Source organism: Buceros rhinoceros, unplaced genomic scaffold (assembly GCF_000710305.1).
Source record: "Buceros rhinoceros silvestris isolate BGI_N320 unplaced genomic scaffold, ASM71030v1 scaffold47043, whole genome shotgun sequence".
NCBI lineage: Eukaryota > Metazoa > Chordata > Aves > Bucerotiformes > Bucerotidae > Buceros > Buceros rhinoceros.
The window spans coordinates 1-21711 of NW_010405118.1; the positions used below are offsets into that span (position 1 = coordinate 1).

General features: G+C 42.3%; 1 protein-coding gene across 1 annotated transcript; it reads left to right on the top strand.

The window, feature by feature from the left end:
* Positions 1-6349: 6349 nt before the first annotated feature.
* On the top strand, positions 6350-21486 carry TGFBR1 (transforming growth factor, beta receptor 1). The gene is made up of 8 exons (XM_010133588.1): positions 6350-6620; positions 7007-7249; positions 10491-10721; positions 11698-11865; positions 12250-12406; positions 18392-18516; positions 19154-19284; positions 20813-21486. The coding sequence occupies exons 1-8, from the start codon at positions 6350-6352 to the stop codon at positions 20936-20938; spliced, it is 1452 nt and encodes a 483-aa protein (XP_010131890.1). The 3' UTR covers positions 20939-21486.
* The last annotated feature ends 225 nt before the right edge of the window (positions 21487-21711 follow it).

Sequence of the window (21711 nt, forward strand, 5' to 3'; positions counted from 1 at the left end):
GGCTGCGGCTGTCCCGAGAGCCGGTGTCCCGGTGGTTTGGGCAGGAGCTCTTGCCGTAACCGCCGGACAGCGAACCCGTGCGCTCCGTGCGGAGCGAACCATGCGGAAATCCCGGCTGTGGGGAACGCTGCGCAGTAAAACGGTTTTGTTCCTTCTCCTGTACCGATAGGCTCTCCTAAGAGAGATGTGGTGTTGCAGCGCTAAGGTATGAAACAGGAGTTCTTAACGGCGTTCAGAAACGCAAGAAACAGGTATTTTTCCTTTAAAAAACAGAAGTGTGTTTGGGGTTTCAGTTAGCAGCTTGGGCTGTGTGTCCCGCTGGGATACACAGCTGTTAGACACCCTGCTCTGACTGGGTTGGGTGTCACTTTCAGCTGTAGTGAGTCTGATGACAGATAAACAAAATATGCATTTTGTAATCAATCTACATTCTAGGTGGGGTTTTAAAGAGAGAGTGGAGGAGCACCACGACTTTCTTCTTCCATTATACCTTTAAGACATCCCTCAGTCTGGATTTTTACTGTGCTATTCATAATTCACTCAGAGATGGTACTTGTGCTGTAAATAAACTGTCACTCAAAGAAAACACAGCTTGCTGTTCTGGAACGCTTTGTGAATTGCCCGTATTCTTACTGAAGAAGCTGGAGAATCTTTGATGTGGGAACAGTGAAGTAAGATTAAGTTACCCGTGCATTTTCTCATGTTCTTGAAAAGGTGGAGTGAGCTTTAATAATGTAAAGGCTTTCTTATGTAACACCTCCGGTTTAGATGTTGAAGGAAACCTTACCTTGATCTGAGCTTTGAACTTTTCCCATTTAATGCCTCTGGTCAAGCAACAGTTTTCACTTAATCTCAGTCATGAAATTAAGGTCTAAAAGTTTTATGTGAAAAGGCAATGGACTTCCATACAAAAGCTGAAGGATGGAAGTGGTGGTGTGCTGCCTCTTGCTTAAGAAAAGAGAAGCTTTTCCTGATGGAGGGAATAGGGGGGGTCCTGGGTTCCTCATCCACGACTCACAGACAGGTCCTGGTACTGGTGCTGGTACTGATAACGGTGTTCATGTGTCTGAACACTGTGGTCCAAGCTGACAAGTGCAAGGTGTGGTTTGGCTGCTCTTAGTACTCTTGGCATGGTTGACGGAAGCTGGGCGTTGTCTGATGCTGCTGTTCTGTACAGCCCAGTGTGACTGTGAAGGAATCGTCCTGTGACACGCTTCATGGAGGGACCAGGCACGCAGTTAATCACAGCAGCTAGCTGAGCAGCAAATAGCCCTCACTTGTAAGACAGTCTGAAATACAGCTTTTTTTTTTTTTTTGCTGTGAGCCATCATCTTTAGCCTCCCCAAAATTCTGGGGAGTCGTCTCTTGGAAACTCTTGCATTCACACAGTTGCTCTTAATTGCAAGTAAAGATGGAAATCTTACTGGTATGCTGAAATAAAAGTACAAGTGATGGATATCTTTATTCTTTCTGCTTTCATAATGTTAGTAAAAATATGACCTAGTCTCTTAGAAAAACAAAAGGAAATTAAAATTAGGGCGTACTTTACTATGGAAGATACCAGGAAGAGACTTTGAATGGATCTTGCTGTAGGAGGCGCAGCCATACCTGTGAGCAGCTTTATGGATGAGATGAAAAAACAGTAGTGCCTTTTGACAGCTGTGCTGTGGAGAATATAATATGGCTTTTTTAAGCTGGCGTCCTTCACAAGGTTTTATCATTCCTTGCGAGCTGAGGATGGTACCTTAAGTTGTTTGTTAGTTTTCTTGAGTACATCGCTTTGGTTGCCAAAACCCTGCTTGTTTGCAGTGGAAGTTTTGCTTAACAAAGATGGATGAAATATATGTGAAATACATGTCCTGAAAACTTGATAACCAGCATGGTTACTTTACACCAGTTAAACTTAATTAGCGCCTTTGCGAGAAGGATGAATTAGTGAAGGTCATGAAGCATCATGGTTAAAAAGAACGTACCCGAGTTCCAGATGTTGTAAGGCTCAGACACTTCTGTACCTGGAGCCAGGGGAGTTTGGAGAAGGGTCAGGGGTGTTGTTTGGGGGGGTTGTCTGAATAAGGGAACAGGAAGCTGGCAGCACCCTTCTGTGTAATGTTTGTTTTCTGGTAAATTTCATTGGATAGAGAAAAAACTACCAGCAAACTTTACAGCCCTGTCGCTCATCTCCCAAAATCTATTACTGTCCCTTGCACATCAAAGCCACTCTCCTTTCTCCCTGGAACTTGGGCTTCTTGGGGAAGGAAGAGTCCTGATTATTCTTCTGGTGAAGTTCCACTTTCTGGTGAAATTTTTGTTTCAAAAATAGTATTTTGCATGGGAGAAGAGTTATGATGTCACAAGGGAAGAATCTAGATTTTCTTCAACATAACGTTGCTCTTGGGGGCCTGAGAGTTTAAGTTTGTAAAACAAAGATGTGTGATTAAATGTATTAATAATACAAAATTGTTAATTAATCATAATGAGGTGTGGGTCTGGGGTTTTTTTAGAGCACCTCACAAGTTTTAAACTATTCCAATACCCTCTGTTAGCATCCTTTGGAAGAGACAGTTCTTCAACGTTATTTCCAGCCACAACTCCTTTGGCTGCAGGTGGTGTCCTGTGCTGAGCTGTCTGGCTGAAGTAGTTCTGCAGGGTGTTGGTGAATGCTGTGCAGTGATTCACGGGGTTTATGCAGTTCTGAAAGTAAAGGTTTTGTGTAGTTTTCCTACTTCAGAAGACAACAGATGCAACCAAGACCAGTAAGTGGATAGGGTGTTCTTAATTCTCTGTTTGCGGCTGGTATGTAGTGTTAATGTCGAAACTCTTGAGAACCAGCTTATTGTCAGTGCTGCCAAGCTGTGTAGTTCCAGTGTCTCGTCTGTGCTGCCAGATCGCTTTACGCTCACTGTGGGCTTTCCAGGCGGCGGCACCCCAGGAAGAGAGACTTTTTAGAGGGCGTAGAAAACTGTCACGCTGAGAGGCTGAGCCTGAGACGTAACCCAAGTGATTGTGTTCCCACCGGATGTTGGTTTGTTACTAAATCAGACTGAGGTAAGAGCAGTCTGCTGTTGGTGACTTGACGTGCTGTGTGTCATAAGGGACACCCCCACACTGCCGAAAGTGCTCTTTCTCCCTGCTCTCTGTCGGGGCAGTCAGCTAGAGGAGGGTTGCTAGTGTAGGTAGAATGGTTGTGGTGTGGTGAGGAAGTGGCAATAGAGAGGGCACTACATGGCTGTGGTGACCCAATTTCTGTTCTTGGCTTGGTTGCTGGCTGTCTGTGTAACCTTCAGCGCATTCACTTAGCTGTCTGTACTTTCATTTCCCAAAGCCCATATCGCTTAAGCAGACATGACCTTTCATTACTTGGTAGTGGAGCTTCATGCTAGTTTTCTGTCCAAGCACTGTTGTAATACTTCTAAAAAACCCTGAAGTTCTGTGCCATGACAAACATGGACTAAGACTTGAGTGAAAGCTTTTTTTCCTCTTCTGAGTTCAGTAGTTTTGAAGGAGCTTTTCATGGCAGTAGATTTAAAGGGTGTTTTCCAGATGTACTGAAATGCATTAGACCTGAAAAACACTACTAGCTCTGGAAGATGAGCTTGCATCAGATTTGTCATTCTCTCGTCACGTACTGTTGCCCACCCATTCCAGAAATGCGTGTATTCATTTACGTGAACTTGGAGACCTGGCTAGCTTCTGACTTCTTAAAATTACTATAATGCTTCTCTGAGAAGAATGTGGACTACTTGGAGACAAAGCAAAAATGTCTGTCTCCAAGAAGACAAAAGTATGGTATTTTTTTCTTTGAGATGTGTTATAAGTGAAAACAATTATGTATAGGAATGAAGTGGTTTAACCACAGCTGGTCATTGACATCTCCTCATCCTCCTGACATTGAATCTCCTCTACAATACGTTCATGCAGTCATGATTCTTTGTTCTTTTACACGTAGATAACTGGAGAGTAAGACACGGGCAAGGATATTGCGGTTCCATATCCTCTCCTGATAGGAATTGTTGCTGAAGGTGCCAAATTTGTTTTTGTGTTAGCAAAATATGGAAATTCTACTGTTAGTCTCTGGGCCTGGAAGGCATGAAGAGTTGTGGGTGGCGAGAGTCCACTAGAGAGCAGCAAACACCTGTATCCCTATTCCGCTGCTCGGGCATTTCTTTCTGCTCTGCAGGGAGGGGGAGAGTAGCTTCAGAAGGAGGTGGGGATCTGTTTGTGCCGAGGAAACCTTTCCGTGGAGTGTGACAGCATACTGCGCTTTGGCAGGAGACTGGAAGATGGGGCATCGGATTGGAACAGTTGCATTCAGTGGCAATTCTGTAGCGAAAGAGGTGGGAACAAAGTGAACGGGAAGGTGAAGACACCAAAGGCTTTGTTTAGTCATAGCGGTATCAGCATGGTCTACAGCTTCTCTGGATCAGGAAGACAAATGAACCTAACAAGGTCGACCCAAACCTTATTGTTCACTTCAGGGACTTTGGCCTCTGTACAGTGACTCAATGTAAATGGTGCATGTGCAGCTGTGGTGAGCCAAGAATATTGTTGACGTAGGAAAAAAAGTCATGGATGAAGCAGTTGAGAAAGGCCTGCTTGTAAAGGCAGTTGAAAGAAGTGTCAATATGTGAATATTTTAGGAAACTTTTAATGTGTTAAAGTGTTTTCTTCAAGTCCAAATTACCAAAGGCACAACAACAGGAAAAGAACTGTTAAATGTTCTTGTAGTTCAACTCTGACTAATAAGACTTTCCTTACTCCTCTGATATGGGGAGGAGGCTAGAGGTGGGAAATTGCATCCTCAAAGTGGTACAGTTAAGAAGTTTTACATCCCATGTGCTAGTTCTCATTTCATATACCTGCTAATTTCGGTTTGGGTTTTTTCCCTATAATCTTCATACTAAACAAATAATTCTACAATCTCATTCATGGTTTCTTTTTCTTCCTCCCTTTTTCTGTCTGGCCTGTGGGCTGGTGACTCTCGCTGAAACGTTGTCTTTCTGTAGAGGGTCCTAAGGACTTCATCGTATCTTTTCTGTAACAGTAGAGGTTGATTGGCAATAACTTGTTTTGATCCAAAATCTTGGAGGAGGGAGGTGTTTTCTGAGAAAGAATACAACTGGGAATCAAGACTTTGAGATGGAACTTGTATTTGAGGGTAGATCACCATTTATTTATATTCATGATACAAGAGAAATGGGTAGAATCTGAGGCAATTCAGGCTGTTATCTTAAACTCCCGAATTTAACTGAAACACCAAATTTCAGATTCTGGGGCATTTTTGGCTTTGTCACTTACTAATCCTTATCTTTGGCTTTGGTGTGAGATTTTGTATGTACCCCTGAAAGAGGCTTGTTTATGGCTTTTCTCATTTTTGTTCTGTGGGCATGGATGTTTAAGATTTTAAGTTTGTATAAATTTCTGTATTTTAATATGTACACATATATACAAAAATCCTATGCTAGGTTCTGCTTCCCATGGATGACCAAGCAGAGTGAAGAGTATTCATATTTTTGTTATTGCTACTTCACTGTTTTCTGTCTTTGGTCCTGTAAAAGCAGGAAGGAATGGAGAAAGAAATTTGAAGTATTAGTCTTCCTTCTCCAGGAACTTGAGCAATTTAAAGAATGAAACCTGATCATCTTAGGCATGATTAGTCTGTCATTCTTGCTTCCCTCTCCGTACTCCCTCGTTTACTAGTGCAGTTGATAGCTTTAGTAAACCAGAGGCTTGAGGCAGTGTTTTCCTGTGCCCTCAAACAACAAGCCTAAACCATATTCTGCTTGTGTGAAAGGGTGTGTTCTCAGGGCAGTCAGGGGGTTTTGTTTTACTGAGGATTAAATGGATTTGTACACCCTTTCCTTGGCACAAACTTGAAGCCATCAAGTCATGTATAAAGGATTTATCTTGGGTAGCCAGCAGCATCCTATTTGTCACTCACTAAAGCTATGCTCCTGGTTACTATGGAAAAAATGGCATTATTATCAAAATTGCATTATATGGAAATAGCAGGATTGATTCTGTAGAGGATACAGTGTTATTAAAAAGTCTAGATCTTTTAGTGTGAGGAACTGCAGTGGAATTTCTGTACCTGAAGAAACATCTAGTGCAGCCTTTCCCTTTTAGTATATAATGGTATGAGGAGAGGTGACCTGAGCTTTAGATCTGGCTTCTTTCACCTGCTCATGTCCCAGTTGTTCTTGTCCCACTGAAAAGCCTTGTAGCGTTGGCTAGGGGTACAGTTCTGTGCTTAGGGAACCAAAAGGATGAGTGGCCTCCTGGTGTTTGAACTTTGATTTCTTCAGTCATTCCAGTTGTTTCTCGGCTCAGAACGTGTACCAAAGTAACATTAATGTTTTCTCTTAATACAGCACTACAGTGTTACTGCCATCTTTGTACAAAAGACAACTTTACCTGTGTGACAGATGGGCTCTGTTTTACCTCAGTGACTCGAACTGCAGACAAAGTCATACACAACAGTATGTGTATAGCAGAAAACGATCTGATTCCCCGAGACAGGCCCTTTGTTTGTGCCCCCTCCTTCAGAGATGGAGTCATTACGGTGCCTCATTGCTGTGACAGAGACCACTGCAATAAAATAGAACTTCCAATTCCAACACCAGGTAAGGGGCTTTGATGTATTTGATTTAGTTTTTTTAAACCAAAATTCTGTAGAGTTGGAGTTTCAGTTCTGAAAGTGTGATTTGAATGCCTGGAGAGTACACCTTAGATTCTGCAAGTAAAACTTCAAGAGATTTGGAACAAGATATTTAATCTTCTGAATGGGAGTGTTAGGGCCAGGCCAGTTTTGAAGGCTTAATTGCAAATTAAATGGAAACTGTGAGTAAGCACATAGTTGCTTCTGTCCTTTGTAATGCTTATTTTGATTCTTGAAAAAGTTACTGTGCAGAATTTTTAACAAATAGTTTGAAGATCACTGTGAAATACAATAAAATTAGTTGCATAAGAGAGAAATAGTTTTACCATTTTCTTTTATTTTTACTGTCAGGCCCTACTCCAGGAAGACCAGCTTCTAATCTAGGACCTGTGGAACTGGCTGCTGTCATTGCTGGACCTGTCTGCTTCGTCTGCATTTCGTTAATGTTGATTCTGTATCTCTGTCATAATCGTACTGTGATTCATCATCGTGTGCCAAGTGAAGAGGATCCCTCACTGGATCGTCCCTTTATATCTGAAGGAACTACTCTAAAGGATTTAATTTATGATATGACAACTTCAGGCTCTGGGTCAGGTAATGTCACACTTCCAGTAGTAATTTCTCTGTGTTTAGGAGCCTTGTAAGGCATCAGATTTTTAAAATATTGTTGAATTATTTAAACTTACAATTAACGGGAGGAATTACTAGAAAAGCCGTGTTGGTTCATTCAGTATCAGTGAAGACTCAGTATATGGAAATAAGTGAAATAAAGAAACATAGGAAGTTGCTGCTGCTGTTCTTTATCAGTCTGGAAGTGCAGCCTGATATGATGTTGTACATGTTTCATTTCCTCTGTTACATACATCTTCATTCTGCACAACATACCTAAATTACCATCTTCTGTTGTTTTGAGATAAGGTGTAAAGTTTTTCTTCAGCCTGAAACTGAAAATTCACTTAGATCTGTAGCTATGGGTGTATGAAGAATATTCTGAATTTGAAGCATGAGTTAATATTGTAGCCAGTTCTCTGCTTACAAAGATACTTTTTCCATTGCAGATAACCATTTCTGTATGTATAGAGTGGGTGCAGTGTACAGACCACATGCGAAGGATTTCTAGCCCTTGATTTCATGAATTTTTGAATTAATTCCAACCTGAACAGGTGTTGCTCTGGGAAGATGAGGCAGTGGTCTGTTCACTGCATGTAGTGTCTGCTGTCATAATCCTGACAGTTGCATGTAGAATTATGGTGGCCTGTATCACATACCTGCATTTAATAGGTGTTGATAGGGGATGCGGGTCAGATAAATAATTGTATATATTAATTAATCTCTGGTCCATGTTAAGAAGCAAGACATAAGATGGTGTGCCCCTTATCAGCCTTCTACTGTATAAAAAAGTTCAAATAACTTAATACTGAAAATTATTCCTGCTACTTGCAAATGTATGCGCTGAAACACCCATGCTCATTCAAAGTACTTTCTGCAAAGCAATAATGGTGTTGGATTCTCTCCTGATGAGTTCTTTAATTTCCCAGCGTTGGTAAAAATTGTAACAGCAAACCCCAGGTATCTAGGTTGTGTTTCTTTCCCAAGGGCAGCAGCTGGTAACTCTGTTTAGAGTCCGTTGCTCTGTCAGGTAAAATCAGTGTAACTCGCTGAGTGTGTTTAGAATATAGGTCACAATAAAGTCATCTTTAGTCATCTCTTAAGTCATGAAGGTGAGGTTGCACCAAGTGGGTAGGCAGTTGTTACAGTGGAGGGGAAGTTGTTCTCTGGTTAGAACTGGAGCTTTGGTAGTTTGTCTCAGTTTTCTCATTTACTAAGAACAGCAACTAAATCAAATGGGGAAAGTGATTAATAGAACTTCGAGTATATTGGGCTAGAACTAAATGAGTGCAAGTGCTGGACTTAGTCCTCCAGTTATGTCTGTATACCCCTCCTGGAACTTTAAAAAAGTTTGACCTGAGCAGAGCAGGCGTGTGTTCTCTGTTTGTCTGCAATGTGCTAGCTGTTACCACTTCAGCACGCCTAGGGAAGAAAGCCCTTCGTTTTCCTGTGAAACTATTCAGCCGTACTGGTTTTAAAGTACTGTCTTGCTGGTAGTTCTGACTTCTGTAGATAATCACAGCATTTCTGCGTGGCTCCTGGTATTCTCTGAAGAGAAGCACGTAAAACGGAAGTGATCAAAACTCAGAAATGAACTTCCTACTTGGATCCAAAGGGAAGCAGGATAAATTTTGTGCAGTGATGAACAGTGAGCTGTTATTAATTATTCAGCCTTGCCTTCTGTTAGTATTGCCCTGTTGTTCCATGGCGAGCAAGACTGAAACAATTAGAGGCTTGGTGTGAAATATCTGAAATAGAAGCTGTGGCTTCAGCAGAAGGGTCTAAGAGAAGGATTTCAAAGTCTCTAGGAGCTGAGAATTACTTTAAGATCGTCATGCAAATCTCTAAATACCAACTGTGTATTGCATAAACAGATTGGGGTGCCCAGGTGTTACTCTCTAACTCACAAATGACAAAATTATTTATTGCAATCGAGTAGGAATTGCCTAAAATGGGGGAGAAGCTTTGGCTATCATTGGTGGGTGACTTCAACCAGGAACTTGAAAGTGTTTGGAAATCCAGAGAGTCACAAAAATCAATGGAAAGTTGGATCAGCTGAAGTGAATGTAAAACTTCTTGAAAATTTACCTGTTGTTCTTAGAAGCTTGAAGGGAATGAGATTGTTCATGGGGTTGGGGTTTTTATCACTCTTCAGCGGAAGTCTTCTGGACAGAGACTTCACAAACAAGGTTCTAGTAGCTGCTTTTCTTGACTACCTTTAGTGCTTTTGAACGTTCCGTAATTCTGTAATTCCTGGATTAGCTAAATGAGGTACAAACTTCTTATACATGGGCCAGTCATTGGTCCAAACTAGTGAGAGTACAGTTAAGATGCAGAAATGAAAAAACTCTTCCGTTAAACTTTCAGAAGGCTTTCACGAAGTTGATAATGAAGGCTTCAAGGATAAACTGGATGATTGTGGCTGAATAAAAGATGCCAAATGTCATGAGTCGCTGTTGGATGTAACATGGGCTTGAATTTTCACATCCTCCTGATTAGCAAACTGACTGTCCTCTTCCTTCATGCACGGCTCAAAGAAGCTGTACATAGTGCATACAGCTGGACAAGGGTCGTTGTGCCTGATGTGTATGTGAAAGGCTGACATCGTAGCTGTTTTCAGTGAGATGTTTTCTGGTGTTAGAGGCCTGAGAGCACTAACAGGCTAGTGGCACTCAGCCATGAGTGTGAACTTCTGACAGCGTTGCTGAGAAGCTTGGTTTAACTAATTTAGAAATGGACCAAGTCATATCTAGTGATGATCAAATCAAGTAAATGAATTAGTAGCAAAAGTGCTCCTGAACTGCTTTGCCAGGAGTGTTGTGAGCAGATACTCTCATAAAACAAACAAAAAGCCACTCTCAAACAACAACAACAAAGCCAAACAAAAACCCCACCTCAGTCCTGGTCCTGATTGCTTCATGGTTTGTTTCTAAATCTTTGAATCAACAACTGTCGAAATTTTAAACTGAAAGGATGTTTGTGACTTACCTTTGACAACTATAGAGCCAGTTTGCAGCCTGATGTCTTTGAGTACTTGTTTTACTGTCCTTTAGGGTTGAAGGCAACATCTTACCTACGTGCTTGTTAGCAGTTCACAAGCTTTTGAAATCTTAGAGTTCATGTGCCTTCCAGGAGAAAAATCTTAATGGAATATGGATCTGATATTTAGTACTTAAGTGCTTATTTTGTTCGTGATGTTTGAGATTAATGTAAATACTCTCTTTAGGTTTACCTTTACTTGTGCAAAGAACAATTGCAAGAACTATAGTGCTTCAAGAAAGCATTGGTAAGGGTCGCTTTGGAGAAGTCTGGCGAGGGAAGTGGAGAGGAGAAGAAGTTGCTGTGAAGATCTTCTCCTCAAGAGAGGAACGCTCATGGTTTCGTGAAGCAGAAATTTATCAAACAGTTATGCTACGGCATGAAAACATTCTTGGATTTATAGCTGCAGACAACAAAGGTTTGTGATACTATGAATTCATCTTGCTGATTGTGTACTCAGTCAGAATAGATGACAAATGGAGGTTACAGTAAAGTTGTGAGGATCCAATTAAGAGTAGCAGAAAATTTTGTTGCTAAACCCTGAAATGCTCTAGTAGGCTTTTCACAGGTTTAATGAGGGGGGGAAGTTGTTTTGCTTTTCCTGGAAAACATGCCTTTTTTTAAATCTTAAAAAAAATAAATTACCTGTGTAATGATATGTAATGTCTACAAGCAAGTTAAAATACTGTCCATGTTTGGTATCAAAAAGGAGATGCCTTTCCCTGTCAGGCCACACCTCTGCTGGATACCTGTACTTTCCTTCTAGCCTAGTAAGAGAGATGTGTGAGACCAAAAGAGATCGTGTTTGATCCTGGTGTCCTGACAGGAACTAGAGGGTTCGTTTTTAAGGTGAGATGTGAGAAGTTATTCATTTAGAAGTCCTGTTAGAAAAGAAATGGAGAAAGGGGATTAATGATTTGTTCCTAGTGCCTGATTCTCGAAGCTCTCCTGATAAGCCTTCAAATATCCACTAAGAGGAACACTAACCACTTTTTTAACTTGATTTCTTGTGGTTTCAATCAGACAAAAGTTTCTTGGGTTTTCCTGCAGTCCAACTTAAGACACACAAATATGGTAAAATCAACAAAAGTTTAGAATTTCTTACAGTAAGGAAAGCTAATGGACCTGAACAGGTCATGTTGGAACTGTAGTGACATCAGCTTTCTGTGGTGTGTCTCAGTTTAAATAAAAGAATGCTCAAGAAGTCTTGCTGGGTAGTCCCAGCCCCTGGAGTGGCATTTAGATGTTAGAGATAGACATTAAGATCTAAGGGTCTAACTGGCTGAGGTTCCTTGCAAAGTGTAATTTGTATTTCATAAGCATTGTATACAAGTGGCTTATACATTTTGTTTGTCTCTTGTGTGTGTGGTATTCATGCCAGTGTTGTTTTACAGACAATGGTACGTGGACCCAGCTGTGGTTGGTGTCAGACTATCATGAGCACGGATCACTCTTTGATTACCTGAACAGGTATACAGTAACAGTGGAAGGAATGATCAAATTAGCTTTGTCCACTGCCAGTGGTCTTGCTCATCTACACATGGAAATTGTTGGCACTCAAGGTAATCTTACAAGTATTCAGCCCGTCATACGGATAATATGGATTTTTAAAAATGACACATGGTGCCTGTAGTACCCTCTTAACTTTGAGACAGTACTATGGTCTGTTTCCAGAGATGTAACAAACTTTTTTGAAGCAAGTATCATGTATCCAGTAAATCCTTGCAGGGAGAGGGAAAGGACCAGTAGAGTGGAGTCGTACAGTAGACATTTAAGGTGCTTTTCTGGCCAGACAGTCCACAGTTAATGATTTCAGGAGTTTCCTTAATGCACATAAAGCAGCGGAACTGGGAGGAATTCTGTCATTTCAGACAAAATCTGCATCAGACTTAGAATAATAGCAATTACTTTTTTACAGATTTATTATTTTTGTTTTCCCCTTATAGGCAAACCAGCAATTGCCCACAGAGATTTGAAATCAAAAAATATATTGGTAAAAAAGAATGGAACGTGCTGCATTGCAGACCTGGGCTTAGCAGTCAGGCACGATTCAGCTACAGACACCATTGATATTGCCCCAAACCACAGAGTGGGAACAAAAAGGTAAAGTCATTAATGTGATGTGTCGGGTGACTTTTATATTAAAATGCTTTGGTTTTTCTTGACCCATATATCAGACTTTTGTGGGTGCAGGCACAAGTGGCAGGAAAATGTAGCTAACGGCAGGTAGAGTGCCTAGGCACTTCTTGCCAGCTGGCAGTTTAGTCAGTAGGTGCTTAAAAAGCACATTGAATCTTAGCATCTGCTACTAGCGTGTGTAAAATACCAAAATCTTGCAAGATGTTGTGGGGCACAAGTATATATTAAATCAATTAGACTTGGTGAATGACAGTTTAGGGACTTCTGCTACTGTGTTGTTTCTCTTTTGGCTTGTGTGGAAATTGCTTGCAGCCCAGTCTGCAGTATCAGGCAGGATATCAACAGTGACAGTAAAAAGCTGGGTTTTTTCAGTGCAAAGCCCGTGTGGTGGAACGGACAAGGTGCAGAGCCTTTGATAGGGACTCCCAATGGATTGTATTTTTGAGACACACGAGAACTTAGAACAGCAGTCATCTTTGTCATCCAGTGCATAAACAGAATTATCAATGGATGAGTCAGTGTACTCCCTGTCTCTTTTAAAGGCCTGCTTCTGAATTTGGAGATACAGATTTTCTTATCCTGAAAAGCACTCGGGGCTATTTAACTCCATCAACACAAGTGCAGTTAAACTTATTGGCTGTAAGTTATTGCTTCTGAACCTTCCGACAGGAACAACAGAAAGCTGTTCTGAAGAGAAGGGGGATGTCCTGAAGTAATCTGTGCAGCTCTACAGCGCACAGAGCTAGCCCCCTAAAGTGAACCTCAGCAGGAGCTGTGCGAGGTGGGCAACTTTTTGTCCTCTTGATGCCTACAGGTCCAGTATGTCAAACCAAAGTTTGCAAGCCTGCCCCGTAGTTCAGAGCGGTACAAGATTAATTTTAGCGTATGCCTTAGCACTGGTGGAGAAAATCCTGTGCTGAAGTTGCCCAATCTCCAATTTATACATACTGCAGGGGAAGGGGTTACAATGAACCAAGACACTCCTTTAGCTGTGGCTTTTTGGAAGGAAAAAAAGAAATTTAAGGCTCAGTGAACAAAAGCTTTTAGAACTCGTACTAAAAATTAGTTTTACTGACAATTATATGCTGAAACTATTCTCTTGTGAGGCTCTGCTGTGCTAGTCCATTGCCAACTTTAAAAATACCACACAAATGGTCAGATAAGATTTGTTTTCTGAACTACTACGAGATTACGCAGTGCTGGGCATTATTCCTTCTCAGTCTCCAGTAGTCACTGGTATTAAAACAGACTGCTTTGGGATTTGACATTGCAAACTTAGCTGTGTGTAGGGTGCATACCCCGTGTGACTTAGTGTTCCGTACTACACCTGCATGCAAATGGAAGCTGTGTGCAAATCAGTTACTTTCTTTAGTCTTTGGAGACTTTCAGCTTTGGAGTCCTTTCAGCTGTGTCTGTAGATCTCACTTAAGAGACCCCTTCTTGTATAGGAGCTACTAAATTGCCTGTTCGTCTGCTTTACGCTTTTTCACAAGGGTAGAGCTGTAGTAACTCCTGCTTGCTGCGGTGGGCAGCAGCAGGACTAAGTCTGCTTCCCACTTTAAAGACATTAGTCACTCCTACCTCTCTGAAAATTTTTCATTCATAAAAGGCTTAGTCCCCTCTTCCTCCCTCTTGTGTGTTCTTAGGTAACTAACTCTACTCCTCCGATTAACGTTTCATAATAAAGGTCAGATCTTACCTGTTCAGTGACAGTTTTAACTCCTACTGATTGCCACTGCTGCTACCTCTCGTGCACAGGGAAGCTCTGTAAGTTCAGGAAGATTTGACTAAGCTTATATTTTTATAATGATTGTCTATTGTAAAAGTTCTAGGGAGCAAGAAAGACTCACTCTTGGGTGAGTGATCTGAATCAGACTGATGATTATTCTCTCTGAATGAATCTTTATTTCTTTTTTGTTCAGAGGCTTAGCTTTACTGGAGGGCGTGAGCTGTGTGCCTCACAGCTCAGCCTGACGCATAATAAAGCAGGCAATGTGAGCTTTAAACTGAGAAGAGAATAGAATCCGTTTCTCACTCCCTGAGGCAAGTAAAAAAAGAGACTCATTCTCCTTTTATTTTTTTGAGAAGTGTGGCCCAACTGTTACTTTTGGTAGTTGGAACAAGCTGTGTTTTAGAAGAATTTTGGCTGCAAAATCCACCTTAACATGCATGTTTTCTGCAGTTTACCTCAACCAAATATAAGCAGAATTCTGTCTCTGCTTGTGGAGAAGAGGCTTGGCCCAAATTTTGTGTATGGGTCCTCTTTGACACTGAGTTCCCTGTATGTTGTACAAGAAATTTAGGAAACGGAGCTTTTGGACTAATGGGATGGGGGGAAGGAGGTCAGCGAGCGCCCGCAGTTTGACAAGGCTGTGCTCAACATAATTTATAAACTTCTTTGTAGGCTTGCCTTCCATTCTTGGAGGGTACTGAGCTGCAGCCCTTGTTCAGAAGGTCAGTTAGTCTGTGCAGAGTAGTTCCCTCCAGAAGCCCACATACAGTTCCTGACAAGCAATGCGTTTTCCATACGTAAGCTGATCAAGGAGATGCCCATTGCTGTCCCTTTTGTCTGATAGCCGTGAAGCGGCTGGTCTGCTAACCCCACTAGATGACCTACTTGCCTTTCACCTCTCTTGTTCTAGCAATAATCTCTGACTTATTGAGCAGTCAGTCACCATTCTGTGTTATGGAAGCCAAAGCCAATCTAAATGCATTGATGGAGGATCATGGCAAGAGGTCCCTTTGCCAGTAAATCCAATGGAAGTCACATGGGGGGGCATTTTTTTCCTTTGAGGGTATGAATTTGGCTCCATTGCCATATTCAGGCCTCTGATGATCTTTTCCTGTTTAAACCCTTGTCCTTAGGATGCTTTACAGAAACTGAACTTCTTTTAATGCTTGTGTAAGTGATTCTGGCTGACAGTCTTACAACATGGTTGGTGGTCTTGGTTTGGTGTCTTTTCAGCTCCATAACTCTTCTTACCTGTATGTGACCTTAAGAGATCAAGTACTCTTTCTTCTAGACTGAAAGCTGAACACTGTACTGTTGAGTAGATGAAATAGCATAAGATTATCCAATAATGCAAAGTCCTCGGAAAGCATTAGAATACCCACCACAATCTTACATTTTTTATTTAAAAGGTAGCCCAGAATAATCTGAGCTTTGTCCATATCAAAGATTGTCACACATGTAAACCTAAGACTCTGCTTTCATTTGATAAATACTGTCAAGGTAAACCTTAAATTCCTCTTTAGACAGTTGTCCTCTGCTTGTGCTCTGTTTGACTAGTGGGGAGTTTGCTCAGTATTTAGGAGAACTCTCATGTCAGCAAGCCTGGTTGAAGTTCTGGACTACCAGTTGCTTTTTTGCTCTTCTGCTGATAGCCCTTGCTTCCTTGTATGTATATCATTTCCGTAAGACACGGTAGTGCTGAGAGGTCTGAAATCCAGAGTCCTGGATTTAAGTTGTGTACCTTGCATTCTGCCTGCCATTGCTGGTATTAGGAGAAGAAAATCCTAGTATTACGTTGACGAAATGAAATTGTGCACAAGCATCTATGGCTCGCCTGGAGGCTGAGCTATTGCCTGACTCTATTCCACTCCAATAATCTATGCAAGTTGCTTTTTTACCAGTTAACTGTGCTCTAAGTCCTTGCGTCATTGTTTGCCTGCTTCATTAATATGTCAGCTTGAGATTGGCGGGGCAGTGACAAGGAGAGACGCGCTGAACTCTTACCAAACATTAGTTACTGGGTTTAACTGCCAGATTAAGAGCAATACTACAACTGATGGTGACTGATGCAGCAAATACCATTCATTCTTTCCAGCAGCCAACGGGGATGCTGCTGTCAGTAACTCTCACAATGTGATCCACACTGACATTTTCCTTGATCTTCCTACATTAGGCCTAGTCCCTAAACAAGGTAACGATCGTGTGGATGCCATGACCAGTTTTCAGTCCTTGTTTCTCACTTGAAAGTCTGTCATGGATTTTTTTGTTGTTGCAGGACATGTTGATAAAGTAAACTTCTCTTGTGAGCACAGTTGTTAATATGTAACCCAAAGAGGATTTACTTACTACTCAGAAAAAGTCTGGCATAGTTTATGATGGGGTTTACAGACCCTATGACGAAGAATCAGTTACTGCCATGGTAGAGGGGTTCCAAGGGACCCTTAACAACGCTGCTCTTTTGGCCAGCCCTTCACGCCTATTCTCTCTCCAGTGTTGCTAGGGCATGTTGTAAGTGGCTGCACATTCCAGGAGCTGGAGCTTCCTCCTGCCTGGCCTCTGAAGCCCAGCCTGACGTGCCCATAGTGCTGGGGCTCTGCCTGTCCCAGGCCCGCAGACGTGGCTGCTGATTTCTTGGGAAATCAGCTTGATTTACCTGGGACGCAACCAGTAGTGAGGCTGGGCATAGGCAGGCACACACAGTACTGACAGGGCTGGTGACACAGGTTACTATACACCACGTGCTGCCTTCAACACCCACATAAAACACTGTCAGAACATATAAAATGTGTAAAATCTAAGAGTAGATAGCCAAGTCTCCTCACTTCACCTGATCAGGATTGCACTCCATCATGAGAACGCACTCCCTGCTGTAGCCTCACAAGCCCGTGCAAGTGTTTGAACCACTCCCAATGAGGGTTGTACTGATGGTTGTTCAATACCCTCCTCCATGCTCTACAGTCTCCCTTTAACCAGCTAAGCTGGGTTAATGCACAGTAGGAGACAGAGGGGTAGACTTGGGTGCGCCTCCATGCATGGACTCCCTCGAATACCAGCACGGGCCCAGCTGGCACCCCGGCTCATAGACCTTGTGACCTGTGATTCCTACTCCAGTTGCTGGTGCTGAGAGGCCCTTGCTCTGCTTCACTTATCCCAGTTCTCCCCTGTAGGTGGTACCAGTAAGCATGTGACTGTGAGGCCTGTGACCTGTGGTCCCACTTCAGTGGCTGAAGCAGAGACCCATCAGGCAGTGCTGCCTTCACCTGGCTGCAGTTGCCAGTCCAGAATCCGTTCACGCTGGTTCCCCCGCAGTAGCTCCAGATATGTGCTTAGACTAGTGGATGTGTACTCCTAGGACCTGCAGTTCCCCTGCAGGCCCAAGGGAAACTTCACCCTATCTGACTCCAGTTGCTAGCCCCGAGTTCACTTATGCCTGCCTCTAGTTGTTGGCTGGTGGTCCTTACAGCACCCCCACGCAGGGGGATGGCAGCGAGATTGCATAGAAAGATAGGTTTTAAAAAGAAGACGGGATACTCTGTGGTGAGCAGGTGCAGGGCTTGGTCGTAGCAGCACAGTGATTGGTAACTGCCCCTTTGATGTCCTTTAGTAGCTATTGCCCCACTTTTGTTCCTCCGGTTACCTCTCTCCTAAATCTCCTCACCCCTGGAAGGCTGGGCTGGATGGGGCTTTAAGCAGCCTGGTCCAGGTGTCCCTGGCTATGGTAGAAGTGTTGGAACTAGATGGTCTCTAAGGTGCCTTCCAACCCGAACCATTCTGTGATGCCTTGAGGAGCATTGCATAGTCCCGCAGGCCTTCCTTGAATATCCCCAAGCCTTGCATTCCTCTTAGTAGCAGTTCCCACTTAGTAGCACTTAAAACATCCAGACTAGCCCTTTCCAGAGCTTCCCCTGGAGTTTCTTAATAGCCCATCAGTTAGTAACATGAGACTTTTGGTCTTTGTCATTGTCTCCATTATCCCATGTCTTTCGGGTCTGTGGCTCTATTTGTTCGTTGTTTCATGTTTTACTTATTCCCTGTTCCTCTGTTTCTCTCAGTTGACTTGTTATACCCTCTGCACTGGAAGGTCTTAGATTAGATGACCTTCATGAAGCCATTTTTGTCTCCTTTTCTATATAAATATTTACATTTGGTTTTGAGCTGATTAGAAGCACTGAACTTCTCTACTGTAATATTAAATGTCTTTTTTTTATTGCAAATAGGTACATGGCACCTGAAGTTCTAGATGATTCCATAAATATGAAACATTTTGAGTCATTCAAACGAGCAGACATCTATGCAATGGGATTAGTGTTTTGGGAAATAGCGCGGCGATGTTCCATTGGTGGTATGTGGCAATCTTTTCAAAACTGGACGTGCTGAGGCATTAGAAGTAGCTTATGGAACCCAAATGTGTCTGAGTAAACGGTTGGCTCTGGTAAGAGCCAGTACGTCTCAGGCTCTCTAACTGTTAATCCTGTAAATGACAACTGCTTGCTTTGACCTCTTTGGGAATTGATGAACCATGCCTGTTGAGGAGAATTGGACATGTCCTTGTCTATATTAATTTTTTTCTAAAACCTTTACATGGAGGGGAGAAAAGGATGAAGTTTTATGTTCCTGAGAGCAAGGGGCACACACTAGAAGGTCTAGCTATGATGTGTTTGGATAACATCCATACCTTTTTTAAAATAAAATGTGCTGTTATAATTCATGTTGTCAGGAAGCGTGTCTTTAGCATAGCACATGGAAGATTTGATATAGCTTCCATCTCTTCCAGATATATAAATTTCAAACTTTAAAATTCTTCCAGGGTATGGTTAAGGGTTTGGGTTTTAATGTATTTATCAGTCATTGTAATGTAATTTTTTAAAATGAAAACCAATAAAGAGAATGGCAGGGTACTGATCAGGAAAGAGCGCAGGGAAGAGTAAAGAGTGTGTAATTAGCATTAGTAAAATAAAGCTATTTTCAACCTGTTACAGGAATCCATGAAGATTACCAGTTGCCATACTATGACCTCGTTCCTTCAGATCCTTCTGTTGAAGAAATGAGGAAAGTTGTGTGTGAGCAGAAGTTAAGGCCCAATATTCCAAACAGATGGCAGAGCTGTGAGGTATTAATTAACCTTGCTGGAGCCGCTCGAACGGGCACCAGAGCTGTTACTGATTTCAGTGGCTTAAAATTTGTGCTTGATGAAGGGCGAGGGGCTGCTTCTAGGAGAGCTTAACGTCATTCAGATAACGGTGGCTTTGTTGAACGTAACTGGTCCTTGGTTTTACATAATTGATGTAACTTCACAAAAACTAATAGCTACCCCTGTGTGGAGCATTGTGGGATCCCTTCTGGAGAAGCATAGCTGATGCTAATGTAAGTTAAAGCTGGTCTGAATTACGTTAAGGTGGCATCTTTGCAAATAAATTGTGCATCTGGGGATTGTACTACATCTGGCAGGGACGGAGTTAACTTTCTTCGTAGCAGCCTGCAGGGTGCTGCATTTTGGATTTGTGACTCAAACAGTGTTGATAGCACACCCGTGTTGTAGCTGTTGGTGAACAGTGCTTCCTCACACTGCGTCAAGGCTTTCTCCCGTTCCTTACTCTGGCCCTCCAGTAGGCTGGGGGTGGACAAGAAGCTGAGAGGGAGCACAGCTGGGACAGCTGACCCAGACCGGTCAGAGGGATCTTCCATAACCATACAATGACATCCTCAGCCGTAAAACTGGGGGAGGGGGCAATGTTCTGGGGGTTGCTGTTGCTTAGGGACTGGCTCGCCTCGCTCGGATGGTGGTAAGCAACTGTGTTCCTATCCCTTGTTTTCTTTTGTTTTGGCTTGGTTTCCCCCTCTTTACGGCTAGAACCAATACTTTCAGAGCTGAGGAGAACAGCTGTAGGCTACAGGAGGAGTAAGAGGCTGCTAAGCTGTGACGTACTGAAGAGGAAACTGGCTGGTGGCCGGTGTGAAGTGAATACATGGGTGAAGGCCTGGGATAGGAAATGGGGCAGAAGAACACAGGTAGGGGAGAAAAGCAGTGATAGACCACGACAGAGTGTGGAGTAATTTCTTAAGTGCTGCTATTCCAATCCTGCAAACCTCCTTAATTCAGCTCTGAGAGTGAAGTCTTGGAATTTAGAGCCATCCCTTTATTTCATCTCCAGTTTTTGTGTTATCTTCACTGGTGCTTGTGTAGCAGCACTCAGATTTCAAAGAATGGCTGTTTGAAGGGTAGAAGGACTCCAGGCATTTTCAGAGTCATTACAGAGCTTCAATTTGAGGAAGACAGCCAATAAACTTCTGAATTGCTGTAAATTGAACTAACTCCTTAACTGGAGATGCAATGAAAAAGTGTATTTTTGTCCAATAGAAAAATTCAGAAAACAAACAAGCTACTGATTTTTCATTAAAATATTTTTGTGGGGGCTGAAATTCTAGCAAAAAATATTAGTTCTTCTCTACAGTTTTAAAGTGTTCTATTTTTTGTAAATAAAGGAAAAATTGGAGGTTTTTCTACCACGCACTCTTTCTGCAACTGTAGTGCTAGCAGCAGACTTCAGAAATGCCCAAGGAGGCTAGGGCCGAACAGAGGTTGTATGAGGTGTGTCGGAACAACGGTGCGTGTAACGACTGGTGTATTTCCTTTGCAGGCGTTGCGGGTAATGGCAAAAATCATGCGGGAGTGCTGGTACGCCAACGGAGCTGCTAGGCTGACGGCGTTGCGCATCAAGAAAACATTGTCGCAGCTCAGTCAACAGGAGGGGATAAAGATGTAATCCTGGATTTGCTACCGAAAAGTGCTGTAGAAATCCGCGTCTGCACCAGAGTGGCGTGTTAAAAAGGTTAATTGTTCTACCTCACTGGGGGAACAGAAGGATATTGCTGCCTTGTAGTACTTCATAAGAACGTCACTTACCAGGATCTTTGTGGATGTGCTAAATGGTTGTGTTGGGTCCTTTCTGTGCACTATGAACCTCTTTCCAGGTCACTTCTGAAACATTGTGTAGTCCAGTTTTATTTTTATTAACCTCTAAATTTTTTATTTTACTAGTTAATAGCTGGTCTTCTAGTTAACTGTCCTAAAAAGAGGAGGTCACTTTTAAAATGGACCTGGCTTACTCTGTTGTTCTAGGGTGCGTTGGTGGCTCTTTAAGCAGCTTTACTCCTAGCTGGTACATTGACTGCTCTGAACCTCTTTGATTCAGGCTGTGAATGTACTGTTGGAGTATGCTTCACTAGCTCCGAAGGTCGTATTTCTTTTGGACTCTTACCTTGATTTTAGAAATTGACCTCATTCAGTTGTGGGAACATAATTTATGCAACTCTACTTTGTACGTGATTTCTGGGTTTTTTCCACTTCTTCAGAACATTACATTGCCTTCAAAATTGATTGTATTATACCAGTAAGTGCCACTTGAGTCTTTTAATGCAAAGCAGTAGGAGCCTGCAAAGCCTATGGTACTTTTGGTTTCAAAAATACAAGTTAAAAAGCAACTGTCCTTTGTCTAGCTAAGATCTAATCCACATTTGTTTCAGCAAGTGAGTACAT